Source organism: Puntigrus tetrazona, chromosome 15 (genome assembly GCF_018831695.1).
Source record: "Puntigrus tetrazona isolate hp1 chromosome 15, ASM1883169v1, whole genome shotgun sequence".
In the NCBI taxonomy this organism is placed as follows: domain Eukaryota; kingdom Metazoa; phylum Chordata; class Actinopteri; order Cypriniformes; family Cyprinidae; genus Puntigrus; species Puntigrus tetrazona.
This window is the reverse complement of record NC_056713.1, coordinates 15299361-15315343: the sequence shown is the minus strand read 5'-3', so window position 1 is coordinate 15315343 and position 15983 is coordinate 15299361. Positions and strand designations below refer to the sequence as shown.

The 15983-nt window shown below is 37.2% G+C and overlaps 2 protein-coding genes across 2 annotated transcripts; both read left to right on the top strand.

The window, feature by feature from the left end:
• The first annotated feature begins 825 nt into the window (after nucleotides 1-825).
• LOC122359496 (Rab interacting lysosomal protein) lies at nucleotides 826-8892 on the top strand. Its single transcript, XM_043259816.1, has 8 exons — nucleotides 826-1560; nucleotides 2297-2420; nucleotides 3018-3139; nucleotides 3730-3924; nucleotides 5168-5328; nucleotides 5420-5542; nucleotides 5614-5712; nucleotides 6720-8892. Exons 1-8 carry the CDS (start codon nucleotides 1201-1203, stop codon nucleotides 6862-6864), a joined length of 1329 nt encoding a protein of 442 aa, XP_043115751.1. The 5' UTR covers nucleotides 826-1200; the 3' UTR covers nucleotides 6865-8892.
• Nucleotides 8893-9028: 136 nt separating this feature from the next.
• Nucleotides 9029-15263, top strand: scarf1 (scavenger receptor class F, member 1). The gene is given in 12 exon segments (XM_043259811.1): nucleotides 9029-9213; nucleotides 9639-9697; nucleotides 9859-9960; nucleotides 10834-11365; nucleotides 11902-12120; nucleotides 13017-13145; nucleotides 13232-13335; nucleotides 13416-13524; nucleotides 13604-13728; nucleotides 13808-13936; nucleotides 14052-14618; nucleotides 14621-15263. Coding segments are annotated over 12 exon segments (2682 nt in total). The 5' UTR covers nucleotides 9029-9112; the 3' UTR covers nucleotides 15127-15263.
• Nucleotides 15264-15983: the final 720 nt, after the last annotated feature.

Genomic DNA, 15983 nt, shown 5'->3' with positions numbered 1-15983 from the left:
TTAAATTGTCCAATGAAGAAATATTAACTCTTCTATCTAAAGAGCAAGGACACTGTATGCCTTCAGAGCAAACCAATCTGCATGCATATGTTACAGTCCACTGAGCAGCTCAGCCCTGAACATATATGGCAAGTTGTTTTTACATTTATTCCTTAAATACAGTGTCTAATTGGATAAATGTGTTAAAATGGCAGTACTTGGTTGAATTGTGTTAAAGTCTGACATGAATGAAAAAGTTATAAATAGCTGAATGAAGCATTTTCGTATGCATTTAGCCAATCAGAGTACATGTCATTGATAGTTCCTAGTACATTTTTAGGCCCTACTTTGGAGAAGGAGCTAATTCGGTTCCTACAAACTAATCCCTGGAATTGAAAGTGTTCCTAGTTCCTGCAGTGCACACCAAATGGTGGGTAGTTCCCCAATTAGTTTGGGTACTACGAAATGACGAGTGCCGTGGTTTCACAGTAACATTCTTAAATATTTTCCCAAATATTCTAAGTCTATTCCATTTCAGGTTTCTTACAAGCAGATCTGTAGACAGCTGTCCAAATTCTTGCAAGTAACTTCTTATTTTTTAGCATGACATTACAAACATCACTTGTACCTAAAGTAAAATAAGATGTCACTGGCAACAATGAGCATAAAGTGTTGCAGAGCGGTTGACTAGCATGTGAAATTGAAATAAACTTGGTAGTAATTTAAAAATAATTACTAGTAATAGATGCTTGTTAGTTTGAATGTTAAAACAGCTTGCCATATGTGCTAGATATTAAAACTCTCCGGTTGCATTGGTCAGAAAAGAAGGAGGGTACAACCATGGCAAACGAGCACTGTGGGCTGTCCTGTCATATAGATGTATCTCTGTTTAGCTACTTTTTCAAAAAATAAAATAAACAATACTATGTATGCAAACATGCGAGGCCATAACTGATCCACAAGTTCGTGATGTGGGCGTGAATCTTCAGGTTATGACACGCAACTCTTCACGCCGCACAGACACGTCGCTTTTATAGCTCATTCGTGTTTATTGGAGCGTCAACAAAGGATGTAACTACAAAACAAACCGTCGCGAAATGCATGCGTTTAAAAGTGAAACGAAAGAAAAGAACCTGCGCTCGGACTGCACGCATGTTTAGATTCGACCGTCAAGAGGTTCGATAAAACGCTGCTCGAAGTCAAGTTCATCTCAAGTGCGTTATGGAGACTTGCGTGATAGCCGTCGAGGAAAACCTAAGCGACATCGTCAGGACACGTTCGTGTTTCGACAGGACGTTTTCGTCCATGACCGTGGACGATGTGTATGAAATCGCCAAAGCGGTGGGAGCAGAAGTCGAGAAGCTGATCGACTGCTACGGGAAGTCGAGTGTGGAGGGTCTGGTGTCTCACATAGTGAAAGTGTTGGAGCTTTTGGAGAGTTTCGCGGCGAGAAACCAAGCTCATAAATGCAAAGAAGAGGAACTGCTGAAGGCGTTTGAGTCGTTACAGATACAGCAGCAGAAGAAGCGACACGCGAAGGAGTGCGATGAGCCCAGCAACGGTAACGTTACAGAGAGTGGGGTAAGAACATGGTCGACATGTCAACACTGTTACTGCGGCAAGACTGGCTGGTTAAACCGCGTTTCGGGTGTCCTGGAAATTATGTTATCGAATAAATGTGTTTTTAATTTCATGATCGGGGCTGTTGTGTACACAGAGAGGCGCTCCGGGATAACGCCTTTAATCCAGATGGACTTTTGATTCGAATCGTGACACGTTGATCGATTCTAGGAAATGCCAATAGAGGGCACTTCCGGTCTCAATAAATGTCATTTTGAAGAACATCATGTGCCGTCCATTAGCTTTGGGCATTTTGGACTATATGACCCCTTAAGTAGGTTAAATAATTACACCAGTGGACGGCAACCAGTTACACATTTTGCGTTATGAACGAGTCATTGAATCATTTAGTCCGATTAACCGAATCGTAAAAACACTTTAACAAGCAAATTATAGTCTTCACATTTGTTTGGCTACAAATCTACAACAAGCTATATAATAACACATTAATAACCCTTATTATTTATTAATTTCAAAGGTCATATTTGTTCATTTGATTTAATCACAAGATGTGCAAGTTTGACATCTAAAGTAATACTAGTTTTCTGCATATGAATGATTTGCATTGAATGAAGTGATCTGTCAGATTGGTTAGGCTTTCGAAACTTACGTCAGGGTGACACCTAGTGAGTCTTAATGTGTTTGTGGTTTGAAAGGAATTTTGCAATGATTCTGTTTTGATTTTCGTGCACTTGAGGACTGGCATCAGAAGGAGAAGAAACTAAAGGGAAACGTAGATTTGTTGCAGTCCCAGGTGCAACGGCTCAAGGAAGAGAATCAGGAGCTTCTGGCCCGTCTACAATGTACACACTCAAAAGAAGGTAAAATTAACAGGGTTGTTATTTTTTTATTGTGGTTGGTGAATTAAAAAATGGATGCAAATTATATTAAGAAAGCTTTGTAGTTTAAAATTACTAAATAAATTGGAGCCTGGCATATGTCATCCAAGACCGTTTGTAATTTTAACGGAAAGATCCGCTGATTAAAAATGATAGGATCAACGTTTCATTTTAAATGAAATAATATTAATAAAACATATTTCACAGTATTATCTATTAAATGCATAATGGGTAATTTTCACATTAAACACATTTGTCATCACATACGTCATTATAAAATGTTTATTATTTTATATTTTAAGATAATTATTATACAGAGTCTTAAACTGTTTTATTATCATATCATTTTTCCTTGTTGCACCAATTCAGTTTACTTTCATTGTTATGTAAAGTATAAAGTTCAAAACGTAATTGCTTGCGCTTTAAAAAAAAGTCATGAGATCGTGTTATTTCTATTTTTATATCAGAGAAATGCAACTTCTCTGAGCTCTCGTTTACTGAGAGTTACATTTGAGACCGAACAAGAAAACTTTGCACAGATTTGAACATGTGCTTCTACATTTGCTTCCTTTTTTCAAGACCGCACACAGCGTCAGGAACGAGAGGTGATGCTCAAGCTGAAGGAAGTGGTGGATAAGCAACGTGATGAGTTACGAGCGAAAGTGCAGGAGATTTCCAGCATGTCCAAGGAAGTGGAAGCGGTAAGGGTCTGATATGATTGTGCTGAGTCGCTCAAATGAATCAGGACCATGGGTTATTTTTAGAGAGACGATAAATCTTGCACTTAAAAAATTAAAGCAAACCTATATTTGCAAAACTTAAAAATACATTAACATTTCTAAAACTGTTCAAATCTGTTACTTCTTTTACCTGTCCCTTCAAAAATGATGGTTACCGTGGTAACCAGGTTTTTTTTGCCTCAGTGAAACAGACTGTACTGTTCTCTTCATCGGACCTACTTACTATCAAGGTTTTCTTTGTTGCGTTTGGAAGACAGTGTCAGCAGTGTGTCACAAAATGTAGTCGCTCACGAATTGCATCAGAGGCATATAGCTGTGGTTTGGAGCTGAGGTTAATAATTTCCCTTTTTATGCTTTATGTTTGCCTTGCCTTGGTTTTGAAACCGGTTAGACCGGTACCACACTGTAAGAAATGAACAGAATGAATATTAAGTCACGATTTGCTTAATAATTTAAGTGCAACCCGTCGCACACGTACACATTTTCAAAAAGTATGCATCGCTTTCAGTGAGTTGAAGTGCGTGCGTGTGTGTTTTAACTTGTTTCTTCAGCTCCAGGAGCAGCAGGAGCGGCTGATGAAGATAAACGCAGAGCTCAGGCACAAGCAGAACATTATTCAGACTCAGCTGAAGAGTGCAGTGGAGAGGAGGGCTGACCTGGAGGCAGACCTGTGCGAGAAACAGAAAGAGATAGAGCGCTTGCACTCACAATTAGAAAGAGCCAGCGCACATACAGCTGCTGAAAAGGTTAGTCACGTCACACTGATGCTTATTAATACGCTAGCTGCCCTGTATTGGTTTTTACGTGTGTTTCCTAAAGGCATAATCAGACAGAAGCTTGTATGTTCCTCTTGCTTTAGCACAGGGCCTAATTTCCGCTTTGGTTGGTTGGATGAAGCATATATAGGTCACATTTGCCTTCACAAGAGCGGAAAGGACATGTTTGTGCACAGCTCCCCTTCAGCATACAAACATTTCGGGATGATTGATTAAATTCTAACATTAAAACCTTTCACTGTACTTTTATCTTGATTAACAGAGATTAGCAAATGATCAAATATTGCAAAATATTAAGTAATATTATTTCATTTTAAATATTGCGCTAAATCACTTTTTGTAATTAATATTAAAACATTTTGCTTTTTTGTATTATTAAAACATTATTTTAACATTTATCTTAATTTGAATTCAGAAATAAAATAAGCCAAAGTGCTAAATATTTAAAGTTATGCACTAAACTAGATCTGTAGTATTATTTAGAAAGGAATTATTTAATTATTTTATATTTAAATATTACATCAGGTAAAGTTTTATGTTAATGTTATATAAAACGTATTGTTTTAATTATTATTTAAAATGAAAAACATTTCTAATTTAAATTCAAATAATTTAATTAACAAAGATTATCCAAATTCAGAAATAATATAAGCTTTTAATAATTAACAAAAATGCTACATTAATACATGAAGTATTACATCAAATCGTTTTTTATATTAATATATTAAAGTATTTATTTCCTTATTATTAAATAATTATAACTATTAAATAATAGTTATTAGCAAAAATGTAAAAGGTTAATGTTGCAAAATAGGATTTTTAATACACTAAATTAGAGTAGTCAGACACAAATATAAATTATTTAGAAAGATTTCTAAACAAAGCTGTTTTTTAATTAATATTTTACGTTTAAATATTGTGAACATTTTTTTGATTTAATAATCATTTGTAAATTTCATCTTAATTGAAGTTTCAATCTTATAAAATCACTTATTTATGCAACACTGTGTACCACACCTTTTGTTATTAGTTTGAACTTTTATTATTTTAGCAAGGAGAATGTGTAACACTGCAAAAAAAGTGTTACCAAAACTACCTGTTGTTGTTTTTAAATAATAATTAAAGTAAAAGAACATATTATCAGCTGTGCCCAAGTCAGACATTTATGGTTTTGACTCACATACTCATATAATTCTACTTTTGCCTCTTTCAGAGCAGTTCAGCCCTGGACCTCACAGATAAGATGATCGTTGACTTGAAGGATCCGAATCGACCGTGTTTTACCAAGCAGGAAGTACGGGACTTGCTTTTTGAAAAGAACGAGTTAAAGGCCAATCTCTTTCTGGTCAAAGAGGAGCTTGCATATTACCAAAGGTGAGGCAGTTGTGTTTGTAATGCATTCCAACCTTTTCTATCAGCACAACTTCCTGCCTCAATCTGGACACACGGTCATTTCTTTCATCAGGGAAATCCTGAATGACGAGAGATGCCCAGGGTTCTTACTGGATGCCGTGCGCTCTGCCATAAAGAAGCAGAGGACCGTCATAAAGTCCAAAATGCTCGGCATACCCGTCAGTGAATGTAAAACGTGAGTGTAAGCTGCCAACATACTGGTAATGTTCGAACAATGCTGCGTTTAACAGTTTCTCTGTCGTACAGAGATGAGACAGATGGGCCTTTGTTTGAGAGGAGTGGAAATGAAGACAATGACCCTGACGGCACTGACAACAGACCCCAGGACTCACGCATCAGAAAACTGTGAGTTCATTCGACGGAGCTATAGCAAGAGCTTATTTAAGCACAGCGGTCTACTTAACAGAAAACCGGTTTCAGTAGCATTGGGTTATAGGATAAGCCATCGGGTACAATAAATAATATAATAAATTACGACTGTGAAAGATTTAGTTCTTCTAATTTAAGAAATTCATCTTGGTTACTAATGGCTTCTACTTTATAAAAGATTTTGATGCTAGTGGTGCAAAAAACACGTATTTAGGAGGCAAATCTACCTGATTTCACCCATAAAACATACTTAATTTAATTTAGTTTACTTTAATTTAATGTAGAGTCAATCTGAATAAAACAATTTAGTTGTTATCATTATTACATTTACTTTTAATTATTAACTTTTTTTTGGTTTACATTTTCAGTTTTTATAGATCAACAGAAAGACATTTGCAAATGCATTTTTTAAGTTTCTTACCACCTTTTTAGGTTAACTGACAGACATTTTTGTTTTACATTGACATTTTTGTGAACAATTCAGGTTTACGTTTACATTGAGGTTATCTGGCAGACATTTTTACATTTCTTAACACATTTTTATGTTGCATAACAGACATTTATGCAGTGAAGCTTGTGGAGCAGGCTGGACTGCATAGTCTTCTTAAACTTCCTCTTCACATGTGAGATTTTGGTAAAAAAAAAAACCTGAGACTTCACGTATTAAAATTAATTATTTCAGTTTAAGAGCTTCATGTATTCCATTCCACATTTTTTAACAATAAGACTCTATAGGGCATCCACCTCTCTGTGCATAATGTGTAGTAATTCATACTATATGTGTAGTATTCATACATTCATACTATATGTTCTTGGTGAAACCCTAAACTCATTTTAGAGATGTCTTCATCACATTTTGCTCTTTGGTTTAGTAATCTCAGTAACAGAGCATGCAGACTAGCTACTGAACTGCTACCTACAGTACAAAAAACTTCTTCTGTGAGTGATTGAGAGCTTCTGTCTCTTCTGATTCATACCTTTAGATTTGGTTTCCTGACGCCGTCCAGTCTCACCAGGAGCTCTGGTTCCCAGCCCTCCGACCTTCCAGCATCCAGCTCCACATGGGAAATCCTTGATCCAGACGAGCAGGGAGGCGAGGAGGAGACACAGACCCTCAGCTCCTCTTGAGATCCACCGCAGCTGTCACTCATCTTCACCTGGGTCGGAAGAGAGAAGTTCAAAATATGTTGTTTATCTGATTTATGTTTCGACTACTCTTGTATTTGGTTTTACAAACAAAGTATTAGTCGTTGCATAACGTATCTTTTCTCTGTATGAAATCACTCAGCACTAGGCTTTTGTTAATTTAGCAGGTAGCTGGATTTGCGCCTGATGGGCACTCAGCGTCACAGATCAGATCAGTGTAATATATACATATATTAAATAGTTTTTGTTTACCAAACAATATGGGGTCAGTTAGAGTTTTTAATGTTTTTTAAAAAGGTCTTTTAATTATCAAGGCTGCAACTTAATTATAAAAAGCTGTAATTTTACATGAACTATTTTTAATTTTAATATATATTTTAAATATAATTTTTACCCTTGTAAATTCTACTCCAGTCTTCAGTGTCACATGATCCTTCAGAAAACACTGATACAGCACTTAACAAACATCTATTGTTTATTACAATTGTATTACATTTATTATTACAGTTGAAAATACTTATGCTTTTTTGTGGTAAAAGGGTTATACATTTCTTCAGGATTCTTTAAAGACAAATATTTTGTAATAATATCCATACTGCAGTTTTTGATCAATTTAATGCATATTGGCTAAATGAAAGTATTTATTTCTTAGAAAAAGAGAAACTCTTACTGACCCCAAGCGTTTGAACAATAGGGTATATACATTTTTTTTGGCCTTTTTCAAAGATTAAGATGCAAAGCCAACATTTAGTAATATACTTGATTGATTTTCAAGAGTATAAACAGTTTTTGTGGGACTTTCAAAACATTGCTGTTTCAGGACCCAGCACGTTCACTTATGGCTTAAGCGATAGCAATCATTTGGGGCACGGCTACCTGTAATAAGCTGTTCATTGGGATGTCGCAGTGGAAAGTTTGAAACAATCATTATTTTCATTTCACTTGGTGCAAATGACCACAGACTAATGCACTTAAAAACATGGGAATAATCTGCAGTGTTTTGATTATAATAATACGCCTGGCATTATATTATATGTCTGGATGGAGGCTACAAAGAATTATAGCAGCTATTTTTATAGAGAGTATATTTAATACGGATTTTAACCAAAGATGTTGACATTGTATTGCCATCACTATCACACTGACCCTTTATGTCACTAGGGGGCATTAGAGTATTTTGTATTCATGTTCTTCCAGTATATTTTCTTATAAAACATTAGCTGTCCCTAAAAGGTGTCCATTTTGTATCTATCTTAAAGATATTTAGCATGTTTTTAATAGAAATATTTTAATATTGGTAACCAACATATATTATTCATGTCAGTCAGTTCTGTGGAGATGTTTACGATTATGTCAACGTGACGTTAAAAAAAAAGCATGTAAACATGTAACAAAAATGTAAAAAAGATTCATTGGTCAAAAAATGTTTTGTCTGAAAATGTTGTCGTCATTTATTCACTCTCGCTTTCAAATTTGTACGCCTTTCTTTTATCAAACACAAAAGAATAAGAATTTTTGGGTGAGATACTTTTTTAATAAGTTGACCCTCTTCAGCCATTGAAATAATCAGACATGTGCCGCTATTTTTGGTTGAAAAAAGAGGCAAAAACGTATGGAAATGATTCAAATCCACTGTGTATGAGTCTTAAGGTGTTCCCTGATTGAGAGGAAGTCTGTGTTTCCTCCTAAGGAAATTAGAGATAATGGGTGCCTGTATGTCTCAAAGACCTGAAGCTGAATTCCATATTCCTTAGCTGTTTGTGGCTCATCCATTTATGTTTGGGAATTTAGAAATAAAAGTCCCATATTTACATTTTACTAGTATATTTTGTTTTTGTAGAAATGTTTGTTACTGGAAAGTACTATGAGGCTAAATAAAACCCAGAGGTAATGTTCTGACATTTGTGTGATTTTTTTGTTTGTTTTTTTAATATTTGTATTGTAATGTGCAACGATGAGAAAATGTTGTCACATTGTCCATTAAAAAAATGCACAACTCCTCCCACAAAACGCTGGGCCTTGATTTTGTCTTTAAACAACCACTGGCTTATTGAATTAGAGGAAGCTGGCTTTTCTTCCTCAGGAAACTTGCAGAGGAAACAAAAGGATTTGGAGAGCCCATTTTGCTATAGAGACCGGACTGGATCTTGTCTGTTCTAGAACTACAGAGCTAACCCGTGCTGGTGCTGTGGTAGGAGAGGGGGCCCGGTTTTTGGTCGGTCCGGAGGGAATGGACACCTTTCTGACCTCATTTGTACTGATGCTCATGTGTGTCCAATGCTCAACTCAGAGACTCTCTTCGGCCGGAAAAAATGTCTGCCTCAGTGTCAGGTACGTCTCGGATATTTCTAAATAAATTCTTCAGGAACAATAAATGTTAATATTTCCCTTTTTTGGCATACAGATATTACATACATATTAAGATAGGAAATGAATGTGGGTCACATAGCCAAGATTGTTTTAAAGTGTAAAGGAATTTGACATCAGATGTTTTAAGGTCATCTTGAGATACTGTTGAGAAACTCTAGGGTATTTCTGTCATTAAAAAATGTAGGAGACTTAATTACTCATTGCCACTGAATCAATGCAGTCAAGGAGAAACAACTGAAATATTTAAGAGATGTCATTTGCTGTTTGTATTCGATATGGGTTTTCTTAAGCTATAAAATGTATTTTTGCCCTATAAGCGTTTTATTATAGTAATTTAAAATACCGTTTCAAAACATTCTGTAATGTCTACTATATTTTCTCAATAGGGATTCTTCTCTCATCTGTTGTTCTGGATGGGGCCAGGACGGTCATGAATGCACCGTCCGTGAGTATTAATGCCACATATTGATAAAAAAAAAAAAAAAAAAACACACCTTGTTTTATTGGTGATAAGAAAGACTTGCTTCCTGTGGACCTGCAGATGTCAGCAGTTTTAAGCTGGGGTTTCAGGTACTGCTGCGTGTAAAGTATATTTTGTTTTCTCAGCCCTCTGTGAGGGAGAAAGGGCCTGTCTGCAGGATGAAGTGTGTGTTTATCCTGGACTCTGTCGATGTAAACCTGGATTTTACGGGTACCAGTGCAAAACCCGTGAGTAATAACTTTTGGACTTTGGGCTTCATATTTCGGTAGTGCCTTTTGCGATAGCAACTAGCCTTTGTTTTGCTATTTAAACCACACGAGCAAGCCTGAAACTAACCTGCTACTGCTTTATATAAAGAATAATTTAATATTGAGTGACTTACATTTTAGACACAATTATGCGAGCTAATTTGTTTTCCTCCAACGAACAAACCAGAATCCGATTCCGAACGAAAAGCTTTTCGAATCTTTGAATCAAATTATTTGCTAAATGATTCAATGCTCTTAATTCGAAACACACGTACTAGCGGCACCTGGTGGTTAAAATCATCTATTGCCACCTTTTAACAACCAGTTGCATTTTTTTAAATACAATATTTTAAATTAAATACCTTTAATATCTATAAATATCTAAGTTTCTGTACAATGTGTGTGTTTTTTCTAAATATAATTTGGGTCCTTTATGTGTTACTACTTGGCAAACTAGGACAGTTGGAAGCAATTAAATATATTTCTTCCTTTTGCATAACCATACATATTAAATGCATTGAATTCATTAAAGATTAACCTAAATTGAACATGAATTTTAAAACCTTTCGAGACACACAAGGAATTTGTCTTGGTGTCAAGAGCTTCTAGTACAGAAAGGTTTGATGATGGTTTAAAATGCTGATTTGGTTAAAAGTAAAACACTGACCTGATTCGAAAATAATCAATACTTTTAATCAATACAAGCACCCATCATTGACCCACCAATAAAAAAAAATAAAGATAAAGGTGTAATAGACAATACATAATTGTGATATTATTTACTATATTGACCATGCATGTAGTATTGCACATCTAAATATTTTGGATCTGAATTTTTTTTATTCTTCACAGCTTGTCCTCCTGAATTTTGGGGGCCGGATTGTCGAGAGCTCTGTCCCTGTCACCCTCATGGGCTCTGTGACCCAGTCACTGGTGAGTGCTCATGCCTGCCCAACCGCTGGGGCAGCCTGTGCCAAAACAGCTGCAAATGTGGACGTCATGGGAAATGTGACCCCGTCTATGGCAACTGTACTTGCGAGGAGGGTTGGTGGACGTCCACTTGCTCCAAAGCCTGTCAGTGCCACCTTTCCACATCCACTTGTGAACAAGCCACGGGACGCTGCCTGTGTAACAAAGGTTACTGGGGCCAAAAGTGCAGCCTGCAATGCAACTGCTATGTGTCCCCCTGCCATCAGCGCACAGGGGCCTGTCAGTGCCAGCATGGCTGGTGGGGTCCGTCCTGTGATCGCCGTTGCATTTGTGATCTCAGCAAAGCAGACTGTGACGTGCAAACTGGCATCTGTCTGTGCTACCCAGGTTACAAAGAGCCTTTTTGCAATGAGCCTTGTGACAGTGGAAAATATGGCAGAGGCTGTAGGAGAAGGTTAGTGAGAATGTGAAATTAAAAGATTTTGTGTTGATTTTATTCAGAAGCAGTGCATTGATTCAGGTGCATTTGATTGAGGAAAGATGTTTCTATTTCAAATAAATGCTGTTCGTTTGAACTTCCTGTTCATTAATATATCTAATACAGAAAAAAAAAAGTATTAAAAGTTTCACAAAAATGTTATAAAGAAGGGGTTTTCAAGATTAATAAAAATAAGAAATGCTTCTTGAAAATAAATTTATATATTTGTATGGTTTATTAATCATTTAAAAAATCCTACCTTTCTCATCATACTGACTTCATTCTGGTCTGGTATAGAAGATTTACCACTGATTCAAAGTGTTAAGAGATTAATAATGCATGCAATTGTTAATTTGAGCATTTTAACTTTATTTACAATTTAATTTAATAATTATATACTACTACTACTACTGCTAATAATAATAATAATGTATAATTTATTCAGCACAAGTCAACATAACTTTTTTGGTTCAACTATGATTTCTGTTCTGATTTTGTGTGTGTGCATGTAGTTGTGGACACTGTGAAGGAGGCAGGTCTTGCTCCAAACAGGACGGCCTGTGTGATGCCTGTGCAGCAGGGTGGAATGGCACTCGCTGTGACCAGCCGTGTCCTGGAGGTTATTATGGCCACCGCTGCCAAGATGTTTGTCCACGTTGCAGAAACATGGAGCCATGTGACACAGAAACAGGAGCGTGCTTACAATGTGATCCCGGTTGGACTGGACCGAGGTACAGCTCTATTGGGATTCAGTTCTGAAAAGAAAACACCCTATTGTCTTATACCATAGCAAAGATGTCAAAATATATACCTATGTCAAAGGTGTTGTCTGATTCACAAATCAAATTACACATATAAGCTGGTTCCTTTTAGTGAAACAACAACATACAGTATGATTTACCAGAAAATTACTCTGAGCCGGTTCTTTTTAGTGATTCGTTTTTGCATATACAAGCTATGTAGTCTGATTCATGAACGAATGACTCTTTTGAACTGGTTCTTTTTATTGAATCAACAAAATACAGTGCGACCAGTGACCTATTCACAAATAAATGACTCTTATGAGCCCGTCTGAAACACTGCACGGCCTAATGTACAACATTAGAGTGAGTATATATTTTATATTTAAAGCTGCAGTTCGTAACTTTTGGCGCTCTAAACATCAGAATTGCGTGCATTTTGCGGAAGAACATTGTAGCCGGAGCTACTTCTCTCTGTTTATGTCTAAGGCAAATCACGCAGGTACTGGGCTACTCCGCAGCGGTACCTAGGTGTACCGTAGTAAGTAAGGACAAGCCAACAACATGGATTGGAAAATGAATTCATGGTTTGCTCGTTTATTTTATAAGTAAAATTTACATCACACCTGAAAATTTCCCAAATTAATAGGAACTGAATCATGAATCAAATTGACCTCTTGTGAATCAGAACTGAACTAAATTGTAAAATATGCATCCGCCTAATTATCTACAGCAATGAATTTAAGTGTGACTTAAGTGTCCTAAACACGTTTTGGGACAAGTGTACATATTTTTGTTTCTTGTGTGTATAACTGAATCTCCTTGCTAAGATACCTTTGATTTCAACATTTTTTTTTTGTTGACTTTGGACTTCTCCTTCTCTGCAGCTGCGCCAAACCCTGCACAGATGGTACATACGGAGATGGATGTCGTTTCCTGTGTAGAACCTGCCATCATGGTCACTGTGACCATGTGACAGGAAGTTGCATTTGTCTTCCTGGCTTCCAGGGTGAGAGGTGAGGGTACAGTGGTATTTATAGGTTGTTTTCACCTTGGTGTAAGCGTTGAAGAAGTCTCCCTCACTTTTCAATCTCTGTTGAAGCTGTAACAGCACATGTCCCGCTAACCTGTATGGCATCAACTGCTCCTCCTCATGTGACTGTGGGAACCATGCATGCCATCCAGCCACGGGAGCTTGTCCAAACAGTATGTCCAGACACTACATTTAGTTTTCACAGCTGGGGTATCCGCATCCCTCTCATCCATTTTTTGCATTTGTCTGCTAGGTAGCAGGGCAGGACTCTTAGCAGGGCTTTTGGTACCCTTTTGCATTTTAATACTCGCCTTGTTATTCTGCTGTTGCTGTTGTGGGAGACCCGTCGAAGGGAAGGAACGGTATGAATTTGTTATTTGATATAAATGTATTAATATTTACCAAACAATAAGAAAATCTTTTGTTAAATCTGTCCTCCAGAGTGGCGGTTGGAGATGGCAGCCCTGCGGTTCGCATGAAGCATCACGTTTATACTGTGCTGGCCAACATGGGTTCAGCAATGCCGTGCATTACTCTTTGGTCATCTGGTTTGCCTAGGGTTACAGGTAATGTGCCTGTTTTCATTTGCAGATTGTGTTTTGGTAAATGTAAACAGATTTTTAATGTTCTTCGCTGCGTCTTCAGTATCTCATCATGATCCTGAGCTCACATTTAACCACAGCTTCATTGAGCAGCCATCGTCAGGCTGGGTGACTGATTCATTTGAAACTGACGATGAAGGAGAGGCCGTCTACTGTGAACCACCCAGGGAAGGTACAACAGTTATATTTATAGTTTCACACTCTTTCTGTGCCGTTTTTACTCGTTTTATTAATTTGCACCAACTTCTATGCTGATTCATATTAAACATGCGCTTCTCCTCACACAGATGTTCTTACTGTGGCTGGTGGAGAGCTTCAAGAGCTAAACTCTAAGTGTAACTTCTTCCCTGACCCATCAACCTTCAGCAGTGAAGACATGTCACAGGATTTCGGTATCCCTCGCACCTCCAGCATTGCCAAATCCAAGCGTCCTTCAGTCTCTTTCGCAGAGGGCACAAAGTTCAGTCCTAAAGAACGCCGGAGTTCAACTCAAGACCTACCAGGAACAAGTCGGAAACCCAAGGCCTGGGGCGTACTGATGATCTCTGCCCTGCAAGGAGGACAGGGAAACCACAGTGAAACAGAAATAGAAAAAGAAGAGAAAAACAAGGAGGAGACCATCTCCTCTGAGGAGCAAGCAGCTGCATCTGAAACAACACAAACTGACTCGGAGAGATACAGTTCTGGCCCGCTAAGGACTTACCTCACTGTGCCCAGTGGGAGACGACGTACACTTTCCAATACCAGGAAGAATGTCCAGCCGTCTGATAGCGGCCAGGATGCAGATTCAGAGAAGCTAACGACTGTATATGTAACTGTGGGTAAGACCCAAAAGATAGCCAAGCAAGAGCCCCCTCGGAAGGGCCTGTTCAGGCGATGCTGCGCAGGTTGGGCAGCCTACAGAGACAAAGAGAGGAGGCTGCCCAGCCCAAAGGAAAGGGGCAGGCGATCGCCAAGCCACCACGGAGGAAACTGGGAGCACGGGCCAGTGCATGGGAGCAAGCTACTGGGTCAAACCAATCTGAGGTGGTCATGAGGAAACCCAGCCGGAGGAAACACAACTCACTCAGCTCCCCCTGCACAGTGGGGGCAACAGACTTTCCTCAGGAGAACTGCACCCCCAAGAGGCCATTGTCCTCCATTTTAAAAAGTGTTCCAGAGAGCGATACGCTCCATAGTTTGGAGGTGGAGCAAGATACTGAGGCAGTGTACGAGACTGACACTCTGACAGAGCACACGTATGAGACTGTGGCTCCGTCTGATGGGGTCTCCACATCTTCAGAGATTATTATTAATGAGACAGTTGTGGACCAAGCAGAAAATGACCCAAATTATGAGAATGTTTATGTAAAGCATTCATAATATTTCTGAATCTTAAAGTTTATGATGGGCAATTTTTTGTACTATAATGTAGGTTTTGCCTAAACTGCATAAACATATCTACAAATTGTTTTGTTTGTATATTCCCTATTATAATTTCTATTAAAATGTTAATTTGCCTTATTTTTAAATACATATTTTAAAGTATTTGATCGATTATGTTGAACTGATAAGCCCTTAGATAACTGGTGTATGTCTGCTTATGCTGACATTTAAAATATATATATATATATTTATTATTATTATTATTATTATTATTCAGCACGGATGCATTCATTTAAGACAAAGTAACTTCCATTGTTAAAAAAATCATTTATTAATAAATGCGGTTCTTTTGAACTTTCTATTGATCAAGAAAATATTTATCAACAAAAATATTAAACAATATAGCTGTCTTCAACATTGATAATAATATATTATATATATATATTATAATCGTTTCTGAAGGATCATGTGACACTCAAGAGGTCTGCTGAAAAAATTCAGCTTCGCCATTAAAGACATAAATCACATTTTAAATCATATTCAAATTAAAATAAATATTATATTAAATTTTTTTTATTTTAGTTTGATCAAATAAATGCAGTCTTAGTGAGATAAAAAGACATCTTTTAAAAGCACTCAACCAACCTCACACCTCGAACAGGAGCGTAGATCAATCCTGAGCCAAGATATGAACCCTGAAGCAATTATGCATGAAATAACTTCCATAACAGTTTGGAAAAAAACTTGTTATCCTCAAATGCATTTTCTCTTAGGGCTGTATAAGTTTCTATGTAATTGCATGTCTTAGTTTTTGACATCTTTTTTTCAATGCACGATAAATAATGATTAGTCCT